Source organism: Chinchilla lanigera, unplaced genomic scaffold (genome assembly GCF_000276665.1).
Source record: "Chinchilla lanigera isolate Chin_1 unplaced genomic scaffold, ChiLan1.0 scaffold00118, whole genome shotgun sequence".
NCBI lineage: Eukaryota > Metazoa > Chordata > Mammalia > Rodentia > Chinchillidae > Chinchilla > Chinchilla lanigera.
The window spans coordinates 2,720,249-2,741,740 of record NW_004955519.1 but is presented as its reverse complement, the minus strand read 5'-3'; the positions used below and the strand labels follow the sequence as shown (position 1 = coordinate 2,741,740).

General features: G+C 40.9%; 1 protein-coding gene across 4 annotated transcripts in view; it reads right to left on the bottom strand.

Moving 5' to 3' along the window:
- Nucleotides 1-21,492, bottom strand: part of Pir (pirin (iron-binding nuclear protein)) — a 114,995-nt gene that overhangs the window by 71,461 nt on the left and 22,042 nt on the right. For all 4 annotated transcript variants that reach the window (XM_013507011.1, XM_013507012.1, XM_013507013.1 and 1 more), the window contains 2 exons: nt 8,851-8,934; nt 5,667-5,873 (listed from right to left, as the gene is read on the bottom strand). In XM_013507011.1, the coding sequence (XP_013362465.1) occupies nt 5,667-5,873; nt 8,851-8,934 (291 nt within the window). The remainder of the gene's footprint in view (nt 1-5,666; nt 5,874-8,850; nt 8,935-21,492) is intronic.

Genomic DNA, 21,492 nt, shown 5'->3' with positions numbered 1-21,492 from the left:
TGCTTGTGATATGTTGTAAAATGTTGTATGTCTGTTAATGTTTCCCTCCTTTTATCCTTAAAATTAAAAAAAAAAAAAAAAAAAAAAAAGTCTTAGATTCCTGCCAGGCATGGTGGCACATGCCCATAATCTCAGCACTCTAGAGGTTGAGGCAGCAGGATTACCATGAGTTCAAGGCCAGCCTGGGCTACATAGTGAGTTCAAGACCAGCCTGAAATACATAGTGAGACCCTGTCTCAAAAAAAAATCTTAAATCTGTAAAATGGTCAAACCATACAAAGCGTCCCTAAAATGCCTCAAAGAGATGACGGATGTTAATCTTTTAAATGTTCATTTAACATTTAGCAGTCAATATTACACTATTTTCTAATCTCTTTTACATTTGTATCTATTTTTCTTATGCTGAAAATTTTCTTATACTGAAAATTTTGACTCCTAAAATCATCAGCAATGTACTCATTTGTTTTATTTTACAATAAGCATAAAACTGTTATCAAATTATAACACCAACACTAACAATAAAACTATAAGAGAAGTTTAAAAGTTTTGTGCCATTATTTTTGTCTTCACAGTAAAGTAAAAATGTGCAGCTGGATACCTATGTTTAACAGCCCTTAAAATCAATGTTTCCTCTGCCTGGTTATATTGCTGATACCTTTACACAAAGCGAAGGTTCTGTGTGTGCTTCTGCCTATTTCTGACTTCAAGACTTTTTCCTTCTGTGATCTAACATGATGTCCTAAATACATTTTCCATCTTTTAAACTTAAAACCAAAAGGACATGCAGAGAAAAGCTTCAAGTTCATCCTTATCCCTGTCACCTGCATCCCAAGTGAATGCTTAAGTATCCACAGCACAGACCTATATCCGGAGGTTTCCTGACCTATCACAGAGTACTCTGGTTTATAAATAAAATCAATTAACAGAGAGTGCTTTGGAAGGGAGGATTCCTTCCCAAAAAAGCACTGTTTTCCCTTTGCTTGTTTTCTGGGACAGCTGGAGCCCATTCTCTCAAATTCCCTTTGTCAGAAACCCAAAGCCGCAGTCAAACTCTGCCATTGAGAAAATATCTGTCACATTTTTCAAACTAACCCCATGAACTTGTTGGAATACTTGAAAGGCAAAACAAAAAAAAAAAGTGTGAGCATTTACTACCTGTTTTCAGGATGTACTTGTTTTTAAATGCTCCTTTGCAAAATGGTTCTTCTGAGTTTGGGAAGGAAAGAGCAGTCTTCTGTGGAGGGCAGCTCTGTTCACCCCAGGGGAAATAAGCAAGCTCAGGGAGACGGGGCAGGGAGGAGTTCCATCTCAACTGTGTCAGCTAGAATCTAAGCAATCAAATTTCTCCCTCAGTAGAAAACTACATAGGAACACAAAAATGATCTGAGCAAATTAAATGAGATGCTTAGCAATCTCCCTTGGAAACTGAGGTTTTAAAACTTTTGTTATCATCCAATACATGAGCAGACATGTGTCTGCCTATCAGAAAGAAGCTTCTTCCTGTTATGTCTATAGACTACATGAACACTGCCCAAAGCTTTGGAAGGAAGTAAAAATAGCATCTGCTTATACAGAGCTTACTCTGAGCCAAGCACTGCTCTAATTCACATATAAGTATCAATCAATTTAATCCTCTCAAAGACTCCCTGAGCTAGGTCACTATAGTTATCTCCATTTCACAAATTAAAAAAAAAAACAACCAAGGTGCAGCAAGCTTAAGTGCATTACCCAAAGTGAGCCGGCAGCGAAGCTGGCCTCAAACCCAGGCCATCTGGCTCTGGACTGCCATGTCCTGACCCCAGTGGGGCTGAGGCCTCCTCAAGGTTTGCTTCTGACACAATGGAATTTAGAGCAGCAGGAGGCCAGTAGAGGCATTCTTTGGGAAAAGAATTGTGTTCCAAAGAGATCTGGCAATAAATAAAGCTGATTGGCTCGCTGATAAGGATGGAATGGGGTTGGAGAACTGCATACTTTCATGAAATAAACATGTGATTGTGACCTTCTAGAAGTGACAGAAACTATTCAAACTATCCCATTTTTATCATTTCTCCCCCTCGAAGCCGTCACTTGAGACTGCACTGTCCTGGCAGAATCTTGCTCAAAATTGGCTGTGACTTTCCAAGGGCTAAATAAATGCTTAGACACACACAACCTGGGAAACAAGGATACATCTATCTTTGGAAATACCAAACGGACAGTTTTGTTGTTTGTAAAAGCTACAGCAACTTGCCCAAACCCTCTTCACCTTTTCTGTGGATGTAGAAACTAGAGCCCAGAAAGGTTAAATAGATTTTCCAAAGTCCCAGAACTGGATTGCTTAACATTTTCCATAGGAGCCTAATCAAACTTCCTCAAGACGGGTAACCTCCTCTGTCTCAGACTGACGTGCCCTGACCACAGCACTGGCATGACCCAGGAGCCTGTTAGAAATGCACACTCTCAGACCCGGCCACAGGCTTGCTGTACCAGAATCTGCATGTTGTCAAAAGCCCCAAGCAATCAATTCATATGAATATTAAAGTCTGAAGAGTGCTGCAATACTCACTAATTCTATTTTCAAGATATTTTACTTGCAGGGAGTGGAGTTGTTATTGATTCTATACTAGCTATAAATACATCAGTCTCTTGGAAAGTATAGTCTCAGCCTCATCCTGTCATTTATTTTAAAATGATCTTCCTGAAGCATTGGGCATGGTAGCACATGACTGCAACCTCAGCACTTCGGAAGCTAAGGCAGGAGAATCATGAGTTGAGGGCCAGACTGAGCTACATAAAGACCCTGTCTCATAGAAGACAAAAAGTTACCTTGCTGATGCAAAACAATCTTTCACTGCTTGGTGAGCAGATACAAAGGCCTCAGATGTACAAAACTATGTTTGTTATCAGACTTACAAGAAATGGCCACAATCCTTGTCTTTACAATGACTACACTGGTGTCCTTTCTTCGGAGGAGGTTAGCAGCAGGTTCCTCAAATTTCACCGAATCCTTTCAGCACAGATGGCAAACATCAATCTCAGTCCAGCTACTGCCCGCGTTAACACAAAGTAATTAAAGCAAAAGTAATGACAGCTACCACTTATGTGATCTTTACCATGTGTCTGGTGCTATTCTGAGAGGTGAATGAATAAGAAACCACTTAATCCTCATAGGAACCCTATTTTATGGATTGGAAGCTGAGGTACAGAGAAGTTAGATGGTTTGTTCAACATCACACAGCTAATTCATGATAAGGATTTTAACCCAGTCTGTCACCAAAGTCCATGTAAGTAACCACTGACCCACACTGCTTCTGGAAATCCAGGTTAATGGTGCACAAGTTTCCAAGAGATTTTTTTTTTAAGATGGCAAGTTTTATGTTATGCGTATTTCACAATGAAAAATGGGTGAAAAGGGAAAAGCATTAACAATGCTTACTGCAAATAACTATTGACAATTCTGTTTTCAAGAGGCTCTTATCATTAAAATGTTCTCAAAATAAAGACTGATTACTTAGGAGACTATAATTCATTTTAGAGATTTTACTCAACAAAAAGAAATAATAGAGGTCAGCAGCTACCAAGACTGTTTTACAAAGTTAAACATTACCTCTGGTCTCTAATCCTTGGTTGCAATAGCAACACCACATGGTCTGCTGCTTGGAAGAACTTTAAAATGTCCTTCTGCTTATAATTGGAACCAGCTTCAACCTTAAAATTGCCTCGTGTTTTCTATAAATGAAAAGCAGTTGTAAACTCTAAGGATTCATGATATTCCTGGCTTTACTTATCTACTAAATCACTGGCATGGTTTCTTTTATTAGTTACACACAGATCAACTCATTTTCTAGATGGAGTCTTACATAAAATTCCAATATACACGACCAAAGTTGTGTGCTTTCGTTGAATTGGATGGGGGAGACTTCCACTTTCTACCAACCACCTCCGTAGTTGCTGCTGGCATGGCCTTAGAACCCTGGAGTCCTGTAAGCACCAGGTGAGACAGTGAACGGCTTCCCATCTGCATTAATTCAAATTCCCTTAGGCCTCTGTGCCCGACACTATACCCAGTCATGTCCTTTAGCCTTGAGCCAGAAGCCCTCACAAGATCTTATCTGTCTTCTGAAGACTGAAGTGGGGAAACCTTCACAAAAAGGTGAAAAGGGCACTGCTCAATGCTTGGCAAAAGAGAAAGAGGTCACAGAAACACAAAGAAAGGTCACTTCCAACTGCAAAGTAAGCAATACCTGTAGGGGTGGGGTGGACTATACTCAGATATGCTTACTAAGGAGCAAACTTCTCTCTGTACTTTTCTTCAATTATTTCTGTGTACTCTGGAAACACAGAAAATAAGCATACACCTATGTGTGGCATACATAAAGAATTGTGGTTCCAAGGCAAGATAAAGAAAAACCAGTAAGTCTCAACCAATAACCATAACCAATCTGTTAACCATGTAATGAATTTCACTGAGTTGCCAGTTAGTGGCCATTGCCAAGCCATTATTCTCATGGTTGCCCATAAAAAATTAACAGTTATATAAGTGTTGGTTGCCCACTGTGAGAATGAGAAAGTAGATCCCAATACCCTGATGCTCTCACTGCCAGATGCCATGTGTCCTGGCCCCTTATAGATCTATACAGATCACTTTTAACCATTTCTGTGCCTTCTACCCCAAAGTCAATGGCCATAACCAATGATTGTTGAGGAAGGGAGAATGAAAACCTGGGTCCCTTGCCTGAGGTTGGTCAGAACAACTCTGAAGAATATTGATCCTGCAGAGTCTCCAGCAGGATAAGGTTAAAGCCACCCTCTTTAAGACTTTGCCTGAGATAGTATCCTTGCTTCACCTCCTCCTCCAAATTATCCTGGTTCCTTTTACTGTGCCCCTTAGGAGCACTTCCTTGACAATCACTCTTACAGGTACCCGGATGTCAGGGTGTGCTTCTGAGAAACTCCACCCGAAAGCTTGCTACCCAGCTTGCCAGTCTTTCAAACTGACCAGTGTGAAGAATCTTAACTTCCACAGCAACTGGTTCTGGTGTGTAAATAACACAGCAGTGTTTGCCACGCCCTTTTCCTTCCACAAATATACACACACTTTTCAGCCTAAAATGATTTTATTTGATTAAAAAATGTAAGAGCCTAAACCTAAATAGTATAAGTTCCCATTGAGAAGAATATATAAGACAACTCACGTATGGGATAAATGGTGAAGTTAATTTTAAAAATAACCTTTCTATAATGTAGCAGTGCTCTTTCCTTACTAAATGGGGTGTAAATAACTTACATAAATCTTTATAGAATGGAGTTGGTCTTGGTACCTTTGTTTGTTTCTTAAAGGTGGTAATTTTGCAAGACTGAGGAATTATAACTCAAATAACAGAATTGTACTAAAAGTGAAAAGAATTGGGGTAAATTTGCACATATATAAAGAAATACCATGAAAATTGCTTTTCAACCAAATTCTTTACATAAGCATGTTTTCTTGTAATCTTCCTAACTCTATGCATTTGGATGAAGCAAAAAGATTCGGAGTTGCCTTAGGTTTCTTCATAGGCTGATACCTATGAAGCAAGTCCATCCCTTGAGACAAAAACTATGGGAAACCTAGTGAGAGCTGTCACAGACAGGGCCAGCCTGTGTCACTGCACACCTCCTGCCTTCTAGCACACAGCAGTGCAGCTTACCTTTATTCCCAGAGCTTCTCCAGAAATGACAGCAACTGTCACGCCATCCTTACTGGGTTTAGGGATTTCGTCGCTTTTCAGTTCCTGGTACTGAGGCTCCACCATCTTCTCTGAACTTCTCAAATTAACCCAGAGTTGTAGGCCATGGGCCGGCTCCTCTGAGCAAGGCATCTCAGCATGCAGAATGCCCCGGCCCGCAGTCATCCACTGCAAACACCAAACCAAGAAGAAGGAGAATGTAACCAGGCCCTAACAGGTCTGCAAGTGAGACAATTACAACATCACCGCTAAGGGAGACGTCTCATAGGTGCTGCTGTCAGAGCCTTTGGGAATTGTGAGACGTAACAAATATCAATGACAACTGCTGTCGTGATTTCCAGTTTTTCAAACGCTTCTCATCCTTCTTCATTTGAAATCAAAGCCTCAGAACTGGAATTCTTGCAAATGGAAGAATTCTCTCTGTGATATCCCTGAGTCTTAGACTGAACTCTGAGATGGGAGGTTGCAGGCATATAGTACACTGGGGTGTGTTCTGGGGAGATACAATGTAGGAAGTGAAGAAAGCAGTCTTGGGCAAAGGGAGAAGCCAACTAGCAATGCGGCTACAACAAGGCCTAAGCCAGCTCAGCAGGGAGCTCTGGAATCGGGGTGATCCTTTAGACTGTCCCAAGTTGCGGCAAGGTGGCCAAGCTTTTCTATCCTCATCCCTGAGTAGGAGGCACCACGTTAAAAACAGCAACTTCCTGCCAAAGTGGGACATTCCCAAGAAGAAATGCAGCACAGAGCCATCAGCAGCCAGTATCTCCAGAAGCTGCAGGATATATGTGTGGGTCTAAATATACATGTAAAGCCCTCAGTACCTAGCACACCGTAGGTGGCTAACTTGTGCCTCTGGATGCTTAGTTCCACTGGTGGAGTCCTCACTACCTGGATAAATAGTTATTTCCTCCACAGCTGATCAGGTTCTTCAAGTGTTTATTTCTTTATTAAGGGACATTAGGGGTCAGCTCCAAACATTAACCTCACAATCATGGAACATGATAGGTACATTTCCTGCTTTCTTAGTTGGTGTTCTGCCGTAGACACAAGGATAAGGACCTATCTGCAGGTACTTCATTGGCAAAGTGATGCAGAAGCCTAAATGAGGGAGTATGGAAGAATGAAACAAGCAAGGAAGAAAGCAGAAGGGGGATGCTAATAAGCAGCTCACATCTGTGGACACCTGGGGCTCAAGCCCACTGAGAACCATGTAGATACATGGAAGAAATACTGCATGCAGGAGAGGGGAAGCTAGTGCATTTTGATTCTGATTCCCATTACTTGATGACTAGGAGTGACCATGGGGATGCTAAATCCCTGGCACACCTGCATTGCCCCATGCATGGGCTGGAGAAACCCCTTAGGGAAACCAGAAGCACTGGAGACGGGGTGTTATGGACACATAGGGGAACTGTCATGACCTGAACTCAGAGGCTGGACAATGGGCAATGAGGCAGGTCATCAGTATTATCTTCCACCTAGCACTTATGGGGCAAAAAACCCTTAAAGAATCAACTGCACAAAATAAATATTGACATTACAGTTGTGCTTGGCATTGTGAAAATGACAAGGTTCCACAAGAGAACATGAAATGGCCTGCCTAGTCCAAAGGAGCTTACCCGGGGGCACAAATTTCAGGCTGAGATCTAGACAGAGTAAGAACTGCCTAGTGAAAGAGTAAGCAGTTTTTCCGTATAAAGGAAGCAACCATATGTGAAAAAGACTCAGACAAGAATGAACATTATTTGTTCAAGGACATGAAAGAATACCAGTACCTATTTTAGATGTTTCTTCCTTCATTAATCTAAGTAGATTTCTCTGTATCCTCTATTTCACAAGGCTGATCAAACCTTCTAATGTAGAGATCTGAATTTTTTTCTGACTACAGCTAATGGCCTTCCTTAAAGACATTCTCCCATTTTGTGTACTTTCTCGTTCCAGCAACAGTTCTCTCTCCACATTTTCAGTATCTTGGTTAACCTTTGTGTATATAATTTGTTTTGGCATTGCCTTTTTAAAAATAGGCAACCTACTGGATTAGCAGGGGTGTGAGGGAGGACAGGGTTCTCTTTCCATCTTTAAAATGGCCAGGAGCATCTTATTATTTTTTAATACGTTTAAATCCCTATTCCCTCATTTAAAAACTGAGATAAAAATAATTATTATCTCAAAGAAATCATGTATACTAAAATGCTGAATAAACTGAAAAACACTATACAATCGTGTTCTAACCAAATATGCAGTTATAATGGTGGAAGAAAAGTTGGCCAGCACCTGAAACATGCAGCTGAAGGCTCAACCTGATGGTGCAGATGGCAGAAGTCACCACTTCCATGATCAAGACACATTCACTCAGCATAGACACCTTTCCAGAGAGTCTGCAATTTATGTTCTGCTCCAGTGAGAGTTTGCTGTTGGCTTTTCACTATGATTGTTTGTCCTTTTGCTTTTCTGTCTTTAAATTTCACTGAAATGCGGTGATTCAAATATTTGTATTTATCGTCTCATAAAATGTATAAATGCTTTCAGAAAATGCACGATACAGCGTTCAGACTTACAAAACGGACAGTGATGGTCCAGGCATTTCCTGGGGATTTTAAGCATAATTAATTATAACATCTCAAACAAGGCAGGATGGTGCAGGAGTTTGGGTCACTGTCTTAAGTGACAACACCTAACCCTGCAAATGAGTTGCAAGACCAATAGTAAATTGTCTCAGATGCAGCAGCAAGGTGTGGAAGATGTGGGCTGGAAGAGTCACTGAATGTGGGAATTAGGAAATCACAAGTGACTGTTGCCTAAACAGCTTCAAAGTTATAGAAGGGAGGTGCTGAGAGACCAACTGTAATTCCGCTGAGTTGAGGAAGAAAATGGGAGAAAAGGAAGTTGAAACACTCACTCTTGATTACTCTTGAGAAATGGTAAGAAAAAGGCTAGGTGGAAAGTAAAAAGTGATTGAGGAGTCAAAGCATGAGAGGGGAATACCAGAGAGCTGTGCAGGCTTCCAGGCAGAGTGAAAAGATGCACAGGTAGGCAGACATCAGAGATGTCACAGAAAGGGAAAGTGACCATGCTGGAAACGGGCAGTGTCAAGCAATACTCAAAGACTACTAAACCAGCAGCAACACCTTGCCCTTGGCCATACCTGCAGATCTCCTGGGTGCATTGTACCAAAATGTCCACAGAAGTCTTCATGAGCCATACTGCCCCCTTCCAGAAGGTATGATACCTTAAAAAAGAAAAGAAAAAGTACATCTTTTGCCTATCTTTAATCAGATTATATTTAGGTTATCTGCTATTGACTTGTATAAATCCCTTATATATTTTGGATTTTAACCCTTTATCGTGGTGTGCAAAATATTTTCCCTTATTTCAAGTTGTTTTCCCATTAGAAAAATAGGCCAAGGGCTTGAATAGACATTTTCCAAAGAAGAGATACCAATGTCCAAAGCATAGAGGAAAAATGCTTAGCATCAGTGATCAACAGAAAAATGCAAATCAAAACCACAATGTAGTATCACTTTATACCTGTTAGGATGGCTATTATCAAGTCAAAATATAATAACTGCCCTTGAGGATGTGGACAAAAGGAACCCTTATTTATTGTTGCTGGGAATGTAAATTGGTACAGCCATTGTGGAAAAAGCATGGGTGTTTCTCAAAACTGTTTTAAAAATACAACTGAAACATGGTGCGGCAATCCCACTTCTGGATATACAGTCAAAGTAAGCAAAAATCTTGAGCAGCTATGCACAATCCAATGTTTAATGCAGCTCTATTCACAATAGCTGAAATACGCAAAAAAGAAGAACCCCATAAGTATCTGTCAATGGATGAACAGATAAAGTATTGGGTAAGTATGAAGAGTCCATTGATTTTTCCACTGAAAATATGTTGAAGAAAATGTCAGGAGTAACTAAAACAGTAGAGCCAGGTGAAGTAATGAATCTCAGTCAGGGTCATACTGCTAGTCCATGCAATCTTTGAGAGCATTTCAGATAGGTGTCCTTCCTCCCAGTAGATGCAGGCCTGGAGTGCCAGAACTCATAGGCAGAGGAGTTCTCATTCATGCCCTCAGCCCGGCAGACACTGGCCCCACTGCAGTGAGCCCTGGAGCTCAGGGTGAAAGGAAGTCAGCTCCTGCTCAAACAGCACAGTTCTTGTTACCAAACCTTGTTCACCCGGGTGGATGGGATGACACATCTAATGGGTCCCTCCCTTCCCCTAAAAGCTGATTCAGGAAATCCACAAGAAGCATTTCAGACACTGAGCACACGAACACACTAGGCGCTCAATAAATGTTTATGAAATATGTCAGATAAATCCACAGGGAGGGGAGGGAAAGAGGATGAGAAAGAATGAAGATGTGTAAGGTACCTGTACTTAAACCATGTGATCAATACCCTATCAATACTCTATCAGCGCAGCTGACTAAAGTGGGGTAGGACCTCCTGCAAAGGCTTAGGGAGAACCTGTACACCCCTCTTGGCTATTTCTTTCCACACGCAGGGTACTCATTAATGTCAACACGCCTTACTTCTCGTACTTCACCTTCCCCTCCATAGCAGGGTAGACCTGAAAGAAGAAACTGAGGTTGCCAAACGGACCCCTCTTCCTCTTAGGATCTGGCCTTCCCACAGAAAGCAAGTGTCCTCGCTGGCTCTTTGCTTCTGTAAAGGAGACGAGTGCCCATGGCAGTGACCTGCAAAGCTCCAGCACAGCTACTGAGATATATGTCTGACTACCTAGTGTTCAGGTGCACTATTCACAAGCCCACCTGCCTGCAGATAGAAGCCACCTGCCCCAACATCAGCTTTATCAGAAGTGAAGGCACGGTTCTGTCTGCCATCTTTCTTAATCCTTTATCTTCTAAATTAGTTGGCAATTCAAGCTGGGAAACAGGTGATTATTTATTATATCCTCATATCTAAAACTAGAGCAGTAAAAAACTTGCTACCATTATGCTGTTGAAGTCTGATAGATTTATAATTAGCCCTCTTCTTGAGCTAACTCTATTGAGTGCCAGTTCTTAAAACAAATATTTATAGAGCACTTACTGCACTGCAAAGCAGGGCTGGCTGACAGAGGGTTCTGTTTCATGCTGCAGAGCAATGTCACTGAGGTACACGATGTGCAGAACAGCTGAGGGCGAGCTTTTACCCCAGCACGTGACAGGCACATGGCTTCAGGAGTTGGAGGTTCCAGGTTTTAAGTCTAAAACCCACACCCGGGAACTTACTATGGCAATGGCGACAGCACAACATTGGCACAGGAATAGGAGAGAACCATGTGTATGCAAAATAAATATTTGGTAACAGCAATTTTAAATCAGTGAGGCAAACAAGCATTTTCCATTAAGGAGTATTGCAATTGTTGACTGGCCATATGAGAAAAGAGGGAAAGCTCCTGCTATATAAAAAAAACATGTTCTAGATGGTGAATTAAATCTAAATGATACAATTCCAAAGCTTAAATCTAATGAGACAAAAGTAATACAAAATGTCTGCACAAATCTATTCTTCAAAACATTTATTATAATAGAAAAAAGACAGGAAAAATCTAGATGATGTGTTAAAAGGAGACATAAGTGAACTATGATGTAGCCATAAAGAGGACACTATGCAACTGTTTTAAAAATCTATTTACTGGCACAGAAAAATAAAACGTTATTTAATCAGAAAGGCAGGTTAAAGAACAGCAATTCTACTTCTAAAGGGGTTAAATGCATCAGTGCATTTAAATGGGTTCCACTCAATCAAATTTAATCTAGTCACTGTTAGAGTGCATGGAAGTGCTGAATGGACACATACCAAAATGCAAACAATGGTCATCTCCTGATGGTAAAACTGCAGGGATGGTTTCTTATTTTCTTCCCACTTTTCTGCTAGTCTGAATTTTCCACAATGAGTAATTTCCATTTTTATAACGAAACAACTTTTTTATTTTGAATAAAATAAAGATGCTACCTCTAATCAAGGATGACAACAAGTTGTATGCTTTAGTCTATGTAGATGCTGGTGGACATCAGTTCCCTGCTTAGGTGAACCAGGGCTAGACAGGGAGACATAAAGAGAAACACTGAGAATGACAGGGAGGTAGGTCTTCTGCAAATGGGAACGGGATCAAGAGGTGGAAGGAAAGGAGACATAAAAAGAATTAACATGCGTTGTGTGTGTACACCAACTCTTCACAATGAATGTGATCATTATGTACTCCAAACATGTACTAATGAAAATAAACATTAAAAAAATTCAAAAGAATAACTCCAAATTACATGAGACGTCAGTGTAGTTTGGACTTCAACATGTGTCCCTGGGTGTAAAAGACCTGTAATTTTTACAGAGGACATTCCTATGAGAATAGGAATAAAACATCTAGGATCCAGGAATAAATTTTAAAATTTTGAGAAGACAAATGAGAAGCTTTCAAATTTCACACTATAAGGAGTAGTGTCTACAACAGTTTTCCCTTTCCTGCTACACATGCATTTTTAATTAAAATAATTGTATAAGAAAAGCAACATCCACTCTGTTTGGGCTGAAGCTCCCGACTGGGTTCTCAAAGGAGTCCCCTTCAAGTCATATCCTTTTTCACCCCCAAATATTGTTCAGTTGTCCAAGCCTAAGAGCTATCAAGTTGCTAATCAGCAAAAATGTATCAGGCAACTATAAAAAGTAACTTGTAATGTAACTCATTTAAAGCTGAAAATTTAAGTGGCCACCAGGAGACCTTTATTTTTTTCAAATTTGATTTTAGGGAACAATTTTAACACATGCTAAGCAATTGAGAAGACAGTCATTCTCCCTTTTCCTTTACTTTTGTGATCTGGGCCTCTTCTTTTCCCTGGTAATAGAAAAGTAAACATTATTTCTCCCATCCTAAGTCCTATAACATCTGAATTCGAGAAGTCTAGTCAGTGAAGCTTTACTGAATGCATAAAGCCTACTTTTTACTACTTAAGGCAGAAACTTCAGGCGCCAAGGAAACCACTGATTTTTTATTTATTAAAATCACTTATTTGTTTATGTTTTGCTAAATACTAAACTGAGACCTGACATGTAAGTTAATGTCTGTAGAGGACTTTTAAAAGCCATCTACCAGTACTTCTGAGAGTTGACACAGTCCAGATGACTTTTAGGGTATTACATAATCACAGACACCTCGAGAATTGCTGTGGGTGGTTGACGAATTTTGAGTGTTATGTTTAAACTCCAGGGTTGTGTGTGTCTAATTAAGTAAGAAACCGGTAATCTGGACCAGGTGTTTTCTAACGCACTTGATGAGCTTCTCGGGCTTGCTTCCTCTTTTCCTCCTTCTGTTCCTGTCCATGGGTCTTCACTAAATATTTTTCCTTCCTTGTCAGTCCCTATTTTCTTTGTGTGTTTGTGTTCAGAGGGAGAATAACACAAACCCACAACGATGATGAAAGAAAAGTGTCGCTTGCCAGGTGAAATTTTGCAAAGTATACCTCAAGGAGCTATAAATTAGTTCTGAAGAATTATAACACAAGATAAAATACAGCTTGTTGTTTCTTTTGGGACATATTTAGAAGAAAGAGTGTGGAGACCTCATGTTACCGTCCATAATAAGATGTATTCTTATTCTTTGGAGCAAAAAGTTTATATTATAGAAGAAAACTATGTTTTCCTTTAATTTGCTTTCCCTAAAACTTTGAGGGGTTTTCTACTGGTAGCTGGGTAGGAGAAAGAGAAAAACAAATCAAAACCATGAGTTGAGGTCATGACTGATGAGAGATGCCAGCAAAGAACACATTGCATAATAGAAGCTGAGAATGATCCTCAAGGATGGAAACATGATGTTTGAATCCATACAACTAAGGGCTAAAGTTATTTTACAAAGATACTTTAATAACGCTAGCAATCACTCAGTGTTCTGCCGCTCGACCAAGCTAGGAAGATTCACTTCAGATTCTGGCAGTGGAAGAAAAGACGTGCAGCCATGGGAATGTCTGACATGCCTTTGCTATCTCGGCAGCACGGGGAGCAATACTGAAAAACCCCACTCCTGATACACGATAGCATACAAAGCCAGCAAGTTGCCAAAAAGTTATAGAACACAGAATGCTCATCTACATGTTCGCTGTGCATGTGCAGGCTACATACTGTGTGGTGACTCTCTAGCGAGTGGAAGGCCCAAGGGAAAAGCCTGAACCCATGTTGGGGACCTGACCACATATTCAGAAGCCTTAAAAATTACCCAACTAAACTGACTCATACAACTCTAACTCCACATACACATGTTCACAGGAACCGGAAGGTGGTTTCAACCAAACAGGAAAAATTAACCAGCACAGTTCGGGTTCAGCTAGCCAGAACTTGAAATACTTTAAAGATCCTGCCTTAACATTTCCCTGCCACTACCCTGCAGGGGCACCAATGCTTTGGGGACTCCTACCTCACTGCCCCCATGCTCAAGTGGCTCTAGTATAGTTAGAAACAACGGAGCTAAAGAAGTCACTTCCTTCCCTCCATTTAATTTTAAGCAGCACCCTAGGACCATTTCTCCTTCTGTTGTCCTAAGAAAGGTAGAAAATCACATAATGGTAAGTGAGGAGATTTCTAATCCACGTGCCAATTGGATCTCCTCGCCCAGTGGTGGAAAATCTATCGCATGCATGTTATTTGTTTTTCTTTTAAGACAAAAGATGTTAATATATGAGGTGTTTCTTCTAAACTAAAACCTCAGGGGCTGGGGATTTACGTCAGCGGCACAGCGCCTGTCTGGCAAGCGCACGGTTGTGAGTTCAATCCCTGGTACTGGAAAAAAAAAAAACCAACCCCCCCCAAAAAAATAGATAAATAAAATAAAATAAAACCTCAGTATTCAGGTTTAACTGCAGTGTTGGTACTTTGGGATAAATAAGTGGGTTTGGGGCTGCGGTTTGGGCAGTTGGTCTCTAAAAGGTTCACCATCACTGTTCCTAGCCTGACCTTCAGTCACCTTCACTGTACTCCAACTTCACTAAGAGTTTATGAAGATGTACTATATTTCATGCACGTAATTAAGATCAGAGTGAATTCTGGGGCAAGCATGTGTGCTAAGAGCCTGAGATGACTCGACACCCTGTCCATCATTCCCATGAGTCACACCTAGAGATTCTGTGGAGCCACTGGGCTGGGGTGCGTATCCTTTCAATTCTGACAGTCTGATTTATCAGGAGCCGCTGTGTGCTGTGACCCGCGTGCAGTGCTTTTGCTCTCCTGTCACCCCAGCCCCGCTTTTCTGTTGGTGCCATATCCCTGTCAGTACAGACTTGTCCTGAGCACAACCTCCGGTAATCTTCAGTAAATGTAGCTGCTTTCCACTTGCCACGTAGGCTGTATGCTTGCAATTCTTTGCTCATCATACAAAAGAGCTTGAAATTTATCTGCCAAGTTCATCATGCAGTAACAGCTCTGCCTCCAGAAACTAGTCAGGCTTTGGGGCCCTGGTTGGAATCTCTGATTTACCTTTCACCAGGTGTGAGATGTAGGATGAAGCCCTTTACTTTCTTGAAGGCTCCATTTCTTCATATACAAAATGGACTCGGGAGATGAGCTCACTGTGTATGGCAAGGACTACATGAGGTCAGCTGCACAAGCAGCCTGACACATAACACGTGTTTAGTAATTTCCAGCGTTATCACATCCATCATCCTCCCCCAGGCAGAGGCCCCTTTCACGGGTCCTCTGATCCTTGGATCCTCACTCACACTTCCTGAAATACACTTTCACCAATATTCTCAAAGTTTGGTTCTTTGCTTCATTTAGGCCTCCATCTAAACGTCAATGCCTAAGAGTGAAGCTACCTCAACCAGCCCATTTGGCTAATTTTCCAACCTCTTCTTCATCCTCATACCCTGATTTATTTCTCCTTCCTAGCCTTTTCTTTTTTTTTTTTTTTTTTTTTTTTTTTTTTTTTTTTTCCGGTACCCGGAACTGAACTCATGACCTTGCACTTGCCAAGCAGGTGCTTTTGCCGCTGAGCTAAATCCCCAGCCCCTTTCCTAGCCTTTTCACAATGGGACCCTATAGCATTTATATTTTTGAGATAGGGTCTCACTGTGTACTTCAGGCTTATCTTGAGTTCACCATGTAGCCCAGGCTGGCCTTGATCTACTGGCCATCCTACTGCCTCAGCCTCCCATGGGTTGAGATTACAAGTATTCTCCAACATGCCTGGCAAGACACCCTATAGTATAAAATTATTTGGTTATGTTATTTAATGTCAGTCTTCCCTAGGTATTAACCTAGGGAATATCACTGAAGGCAGAGACTTTTAACTCATCTTCAGGAGGCCCAATATATAGCAGGCACTGAAGATTTGTTGGACGAATGAATGAAAGAAAGAGTGAGTGAATGGTGCCTTGTATTTGCATAGCGTTTCAGCATTTCCAAAGCATCTGATGCTGGGTATATATCATATATATATTACCTATTATAGATGAAAACAGTCTAGTTTAGTGTGATTAAGATTACATTGTGGGGGCTGGGGATTTAGCTCAGCGGCAAAGTGCCTGCCTGGCAAGAGCAAGGTCGTGAGTTCGGTTCCCGGTACCAGAGAAAAACCAAAAAAAAAACAAAAACAAAAAAATTTAAAAAAAAAAAAAGATTACATTGTGAATAATAGCAGAGCAAGGACCTAAATCAACATTTTGTTTCTTAGAATAAAACTATTTTCACCCTTGCATGTGGCCTCACAAATGCTGCTGTCATACTGGCAGTAATGTACACGTTGCGAGCACAGTGGCTGCTTCTGAGAAGTCTCAAAGACCTTGCAATAGCAGCCAGGAATGTAGGGGGTTCACACAGGTAGCTTTGCCAATGTCCATGCCTTTCGGTGAACTGGCCATTTCAGGCAAAGAAAGGATCCTAGTGCGATTGTATGCGCGGCTGAAAATAAGCCTCTCGGTTCCTGAGTGAAAGGAAGAGGTTGGCTGAAGGACTCACAACCTTCTTTGGTGTGGACATCAAAAAGTTCTATCCAACTACATCCAACTACAAAGAACAGAATAACTGTCGTATTTTCCTCTTAAATGTGTATGGAGTTTCCAATCTCAAATGTCTCCCAAATCTACTCACTTTCCTTTCATTCTCATTAAAATTTCTGACATGCGCAGGAAGGTTCTGGGATAATCATACTCATAGACTTAACTGCTCAGGCAAACTCAGTTGCAGACTCTCTCTGAACCTTTCATCTGGTTCTGGAACTCCAGTGTCAGGATGCTCTTTCTTCTTTAAATTCGAATTAGGATTCAACCTTTTGGGGAGTCTCTTCAAACTACTCCTGGCTCCCCATGTAACTGACAGCCCAGCTTCTTAACTGGCACCACCTACATCCTGTAAAACTGTGGAAAAGGCGCTTATTGCCATTGTTTTATCTTCCCTACTATATTGAAGGGGCCTGAAAGGAATGATCTGATGGCTTCTATGGTTTCCACACACAAGTGTTCTATCTGGACCCAGCAGAAAAAGTAGGTAGTTCCAAGTACTGTTGCTTAAGAGAGCCCTCTGCTGACCCAAAGGATGCATGCTCGCTTTTTTTCCACAGCCAGGCTCGCCTGCCAGGTATCTGTCTTGCTAATAGATCCACAGGGAAGGAAATATGTCTTCAAGCACTAAGTGCCCTGAGCATCAGTGTGGCAGGTTGCCATCTAGTCATTAAGCTGTGCTGTGATTTAGAGGAAAGAGGTTCTACTCAGCTCAGTCTCAAGACCAAAGTTGTCAAGGGCGACCCTGAAGAGTAAAATGCCTGAATGACTCACGTGCACACAGGGTTCGGCAGACCTGGAGCTCACAAGCCTCTTACAGATCAAAAGGTTTCAGAAACTTGGGTCAATTGTTCAGTATTTCCTTAAACTTCCATTATAATGATATTTGATTTAATTAACCAGCTGATTAACCATTTCTATGGGTGTATTGTAATTATGATTTCCAGATTCAATTCATTGTAAGGATTTAATGCCTCAAACTTTTAGCAAATGCGTTCTTTGTACTTGATGTTATTGGGCCACAGTTCCTGGGATTTCGAACGTATAAGAAGCAATCCACTGTTCTACAAGAAGGAGATCGAAGAGAAGGAGGCCAGTTTTTGTGTTTGTAAAACAAAATTTGATTTTGAAATATTTTTAGATTTACAAAAAAGTTGCAAGGATGGTAGTGAGTGAGCTCATGGGCATACTCCTCCCAGCTTCTCCTACTGTTAATACATTATATGATTTCTGCACACTTGTCAACATTAAGAAACCAACATCGGCATGGCGTGGCAGTACACACCTATAATCCCAGCACTGGGAAGGCTGAGGCAGGAGGATCAGGTCAGCCTGGGATAGATAGTGAGGTCAAAGCCATCCTGAACTACATAGTGAAACCCTGATGGATTACTATTTTTCACAATATGTAACTATTTTTTAAAGTTTTATTTTTAATTGCTATATAGCAATTGTACCTGGTTAGGTGTACAATGTATTTTGACACATGTATACATTATGTAATGATCAAATCAAAGTAATTACCACATTCACCACCCCCAGCATTTATCATTTCTCTGTGCTTCCTCTTACATCAAAAGTCCAGAGGAGAAGTGAAGCGCATTACTTTACACTTAGAGGTAGGAAAATTCAGATGCCTGACCCCAGAAAGCATCAGGTCCACCTGTCAGTAGCAGAAGTACATATAAGGGGTTTCGTGGTACTGTGAATGATGCCATGCATACAGTCACAGCTGTAGTCAAAATCTGTTACTCATCTGAATGTGTGAATGCATTGACAAAATACCACATGTACAGAAAGGGAACTTTCTTCTAAAGGGAGTGGTAGCGTGGAAGATTGGACAAGTATGGGCCTGGGATCCAACGCATTGGCTTAATCCTGCTCTGTATGAGCTACATGAATTTGACAAATGATCATTTCTCTGAGCTTTAATTTCCTTGTTTGTAAAATGGGGAAGTAACAATTCCTGTTCTTCCGGGTTGTCATGAGGCTTAGAGACAGCATATACACATGTGAAGTGTCTCATGGGATAGTATAGGTAATGTCTTTCAGATTTAAGCCTGTACGGACAGGTCTTTTGTTTTAAGTATTATTTTGTTTTTAACTGACACATAAAAGTTGTATATATTTCTGGGATACAGTATAACACTAGCTGGGCACACTGTAATGATCAAATGAGGATATTATTGAAATGAAATTGATATGTTGAATAGATTCATACACTCCCATGTTTACTGCAGTACTGTTCACCATAGCCAAGATATGGAATCAACCTAATTGCCATCCTCAGATGAATGGATAAAGAACATGTGATACATAAACAAAACAGAATACGGTTCACCCATTATAAAGGCTTTTCATTTTAGAAGTCTCTACTGATTAGAAAAGTCTGAAGTGGATTTGCTAATAGCATTGACAATCTTCATGAAGCTTTTCATCATGTAATGGTCTGTGCTAATTTCTTTTGTCACTCGAAAAGTACTATTTTATATTTGGTCACATAAAGTAACCTTTATTTTTTTCTGGGTTTTTTTCCAGTACCGGGAATCAAATTCATGACTTCGTGCTTGCCAGGCAGGCGCTGTGCCGCTGAGCTAAATCCCCAGCCCCTAGAATAATCTTTTAATGACCAGTTTGTAGTCATTATTACATCTTCTCCCTGCACAGTTAGGGTTGAGTATTAATTTGACTGGCTTTGAAATCTGCCTGAGGGGATTGGTGGAGCACATCTATGGATGTGTCTGGGTGGGTCATGGAGTCTCAGCCTTGGTGTCTATGCCTAGTTCCCTGCCCCTTCCTCTGTTTGCACTGTTGGCACTGTTCTGCTATGCCTCCAGCCCTCACAGCCACCATGAAATGAGCAGTTTTCCCCTCCATGTCCTTCTATCATGATGCTCCTGCCTTTGAACCGGCTGACCCATACTAAATCCCGACTTGTGAACCAAATTATATCTCTCCTCCCTTAAGTACTGGATGTTGGGTACTATATATCAACAACAGGAAAGCTGACTAATACAGAAAACTGGGGTCATTGCTATGACTGCACCTGACCATGTGGTTTAAAAGCCTTTGGAAATGGTTTATGAAAGGAGTTTGGAAATGCAGGACAGAGCAGCCTTAGAATGCTATAAACAGAGCTCAGTAGGTGATTCTGGTCAGAGCTGAGAAAGACAGAATATTGGTAGGAATACATACAATAAAGGCCAGGCTCAGGATTTCAGCTGGGAACAAGGACTCCATTGGCAGTTGTACTAGAGGACATGTGTGTTACAGTCCAGCAGAAAATTTGGCTACATTTTACCCATGTCCTGAAACATGATTAAAGTCAATGGACTAATTAATCTGGCAAAGGAAATTTCAAAACAATTCAATAGTCAAAATGTGCCATAGGTACAGCTGGATGCTTTCAGTCATATTTATAGTGAGAATTGGGGACAAAGGGCAGAGCAGAAAATTTGAAAAAGAAATTGGCCCAGAGGAACTATAGTAAAGTTGAAGGCAAAAGAGATGTGGCTGCTGAACAGATTACCGCCATTAAAAAGAAACCAAGTACTTTGTATAGGAACAAGAAAAAAGATATTTTGAGGACATCCAGGAATCAGCAAGACTCTGCCCATTGCTGGCTGAAGAGTGCAATAATGTGGCCCTTCAATCTGAGAAGAGAGTTCCTGGGCCCCTGCTCAAGAAGTACCTCCTAGGGAACTGGATTCCCGTGATTCATTTCACTCTGCGCAACCACTCAGGTACTCAGAAGCCACGGTAGTCATGGTCCAATTTTGCCTGGCTACTGGTCAAGCTGGCAGCTGACTTTGGCATCACCCACATGAAGCTGGTTTTACTGGCATGTGGAATGTCAGAGTTTCGGGTCAAGGAGCCTTCCACCAAGATTTGAAAGGAAGCCCAAGGAGGCCAATCAAAGGTAGTACATCAAAGTGTTCAGTGGAGATTCCAGAAAGTCAGAGATGCCATAAAATGGAATGTTTGCTGAAGAAAGCTGCAGGTAGTGAGTAAAGTCAGCCCAGTATCCAGTAAGACCATCAGGGTGAGGCCACCTACACCCTTTAGAACTCACCACCGTGTGCCTCAGATACCAGATGTGGAGCTAGAGGACATGATGTTTGCTCTGCTGGGTTTGGTCTTGCTTTCAGCCATTTCTTTTCTATCCCACAGTTCTCTTTTGGAATGGGAATGTTTATCCTGTGTCATTGTACCCTGGAATTAAGTAACTTTTTAAAATTTTATTTTAGAGAGAATAAACCATAACAACAATGATTCAGAATTTCAAACCATGATAATAGGAGATTAACAATGGTTAATATATTGCATATTGTTATCTTCAAAGTAGTTGCTCAGATTACAAGATATAGGCATAAAAAATTAATCAAACAATATAAGTGCAAATCATCTTTAATGAACTAATAGAAATTAGTAGTATTACCTTAGCTATCTTATATATATATTTGTTTCCTTTCCCCTTTCCAGATTGTAACTTTTTTATCAAGTTCATAGCTAGGAGTTTGCTTTGAGTCACAGAAGAGACTTGGACTTTTGAAAGATTCTGGAACTGTTGAGACTTTGCAACAGGAATTGTTGCATTTCTGCATATATTGTTGTATCCAGGAGAGTTGTATGCTAGGCAGAATTATAAACTTGCTATTGTTTTTATTTGGAAAATAAATATGGGTTAAAGAGATATGCTTTGGATTGTGGGGTCCCAAAGCAATGGGAAGCTGGAGAGAAAAAGCTACAAAGAATGGCTTTCACCCCAGATAGCTCACTTGAGATGTTAGTAAGAAT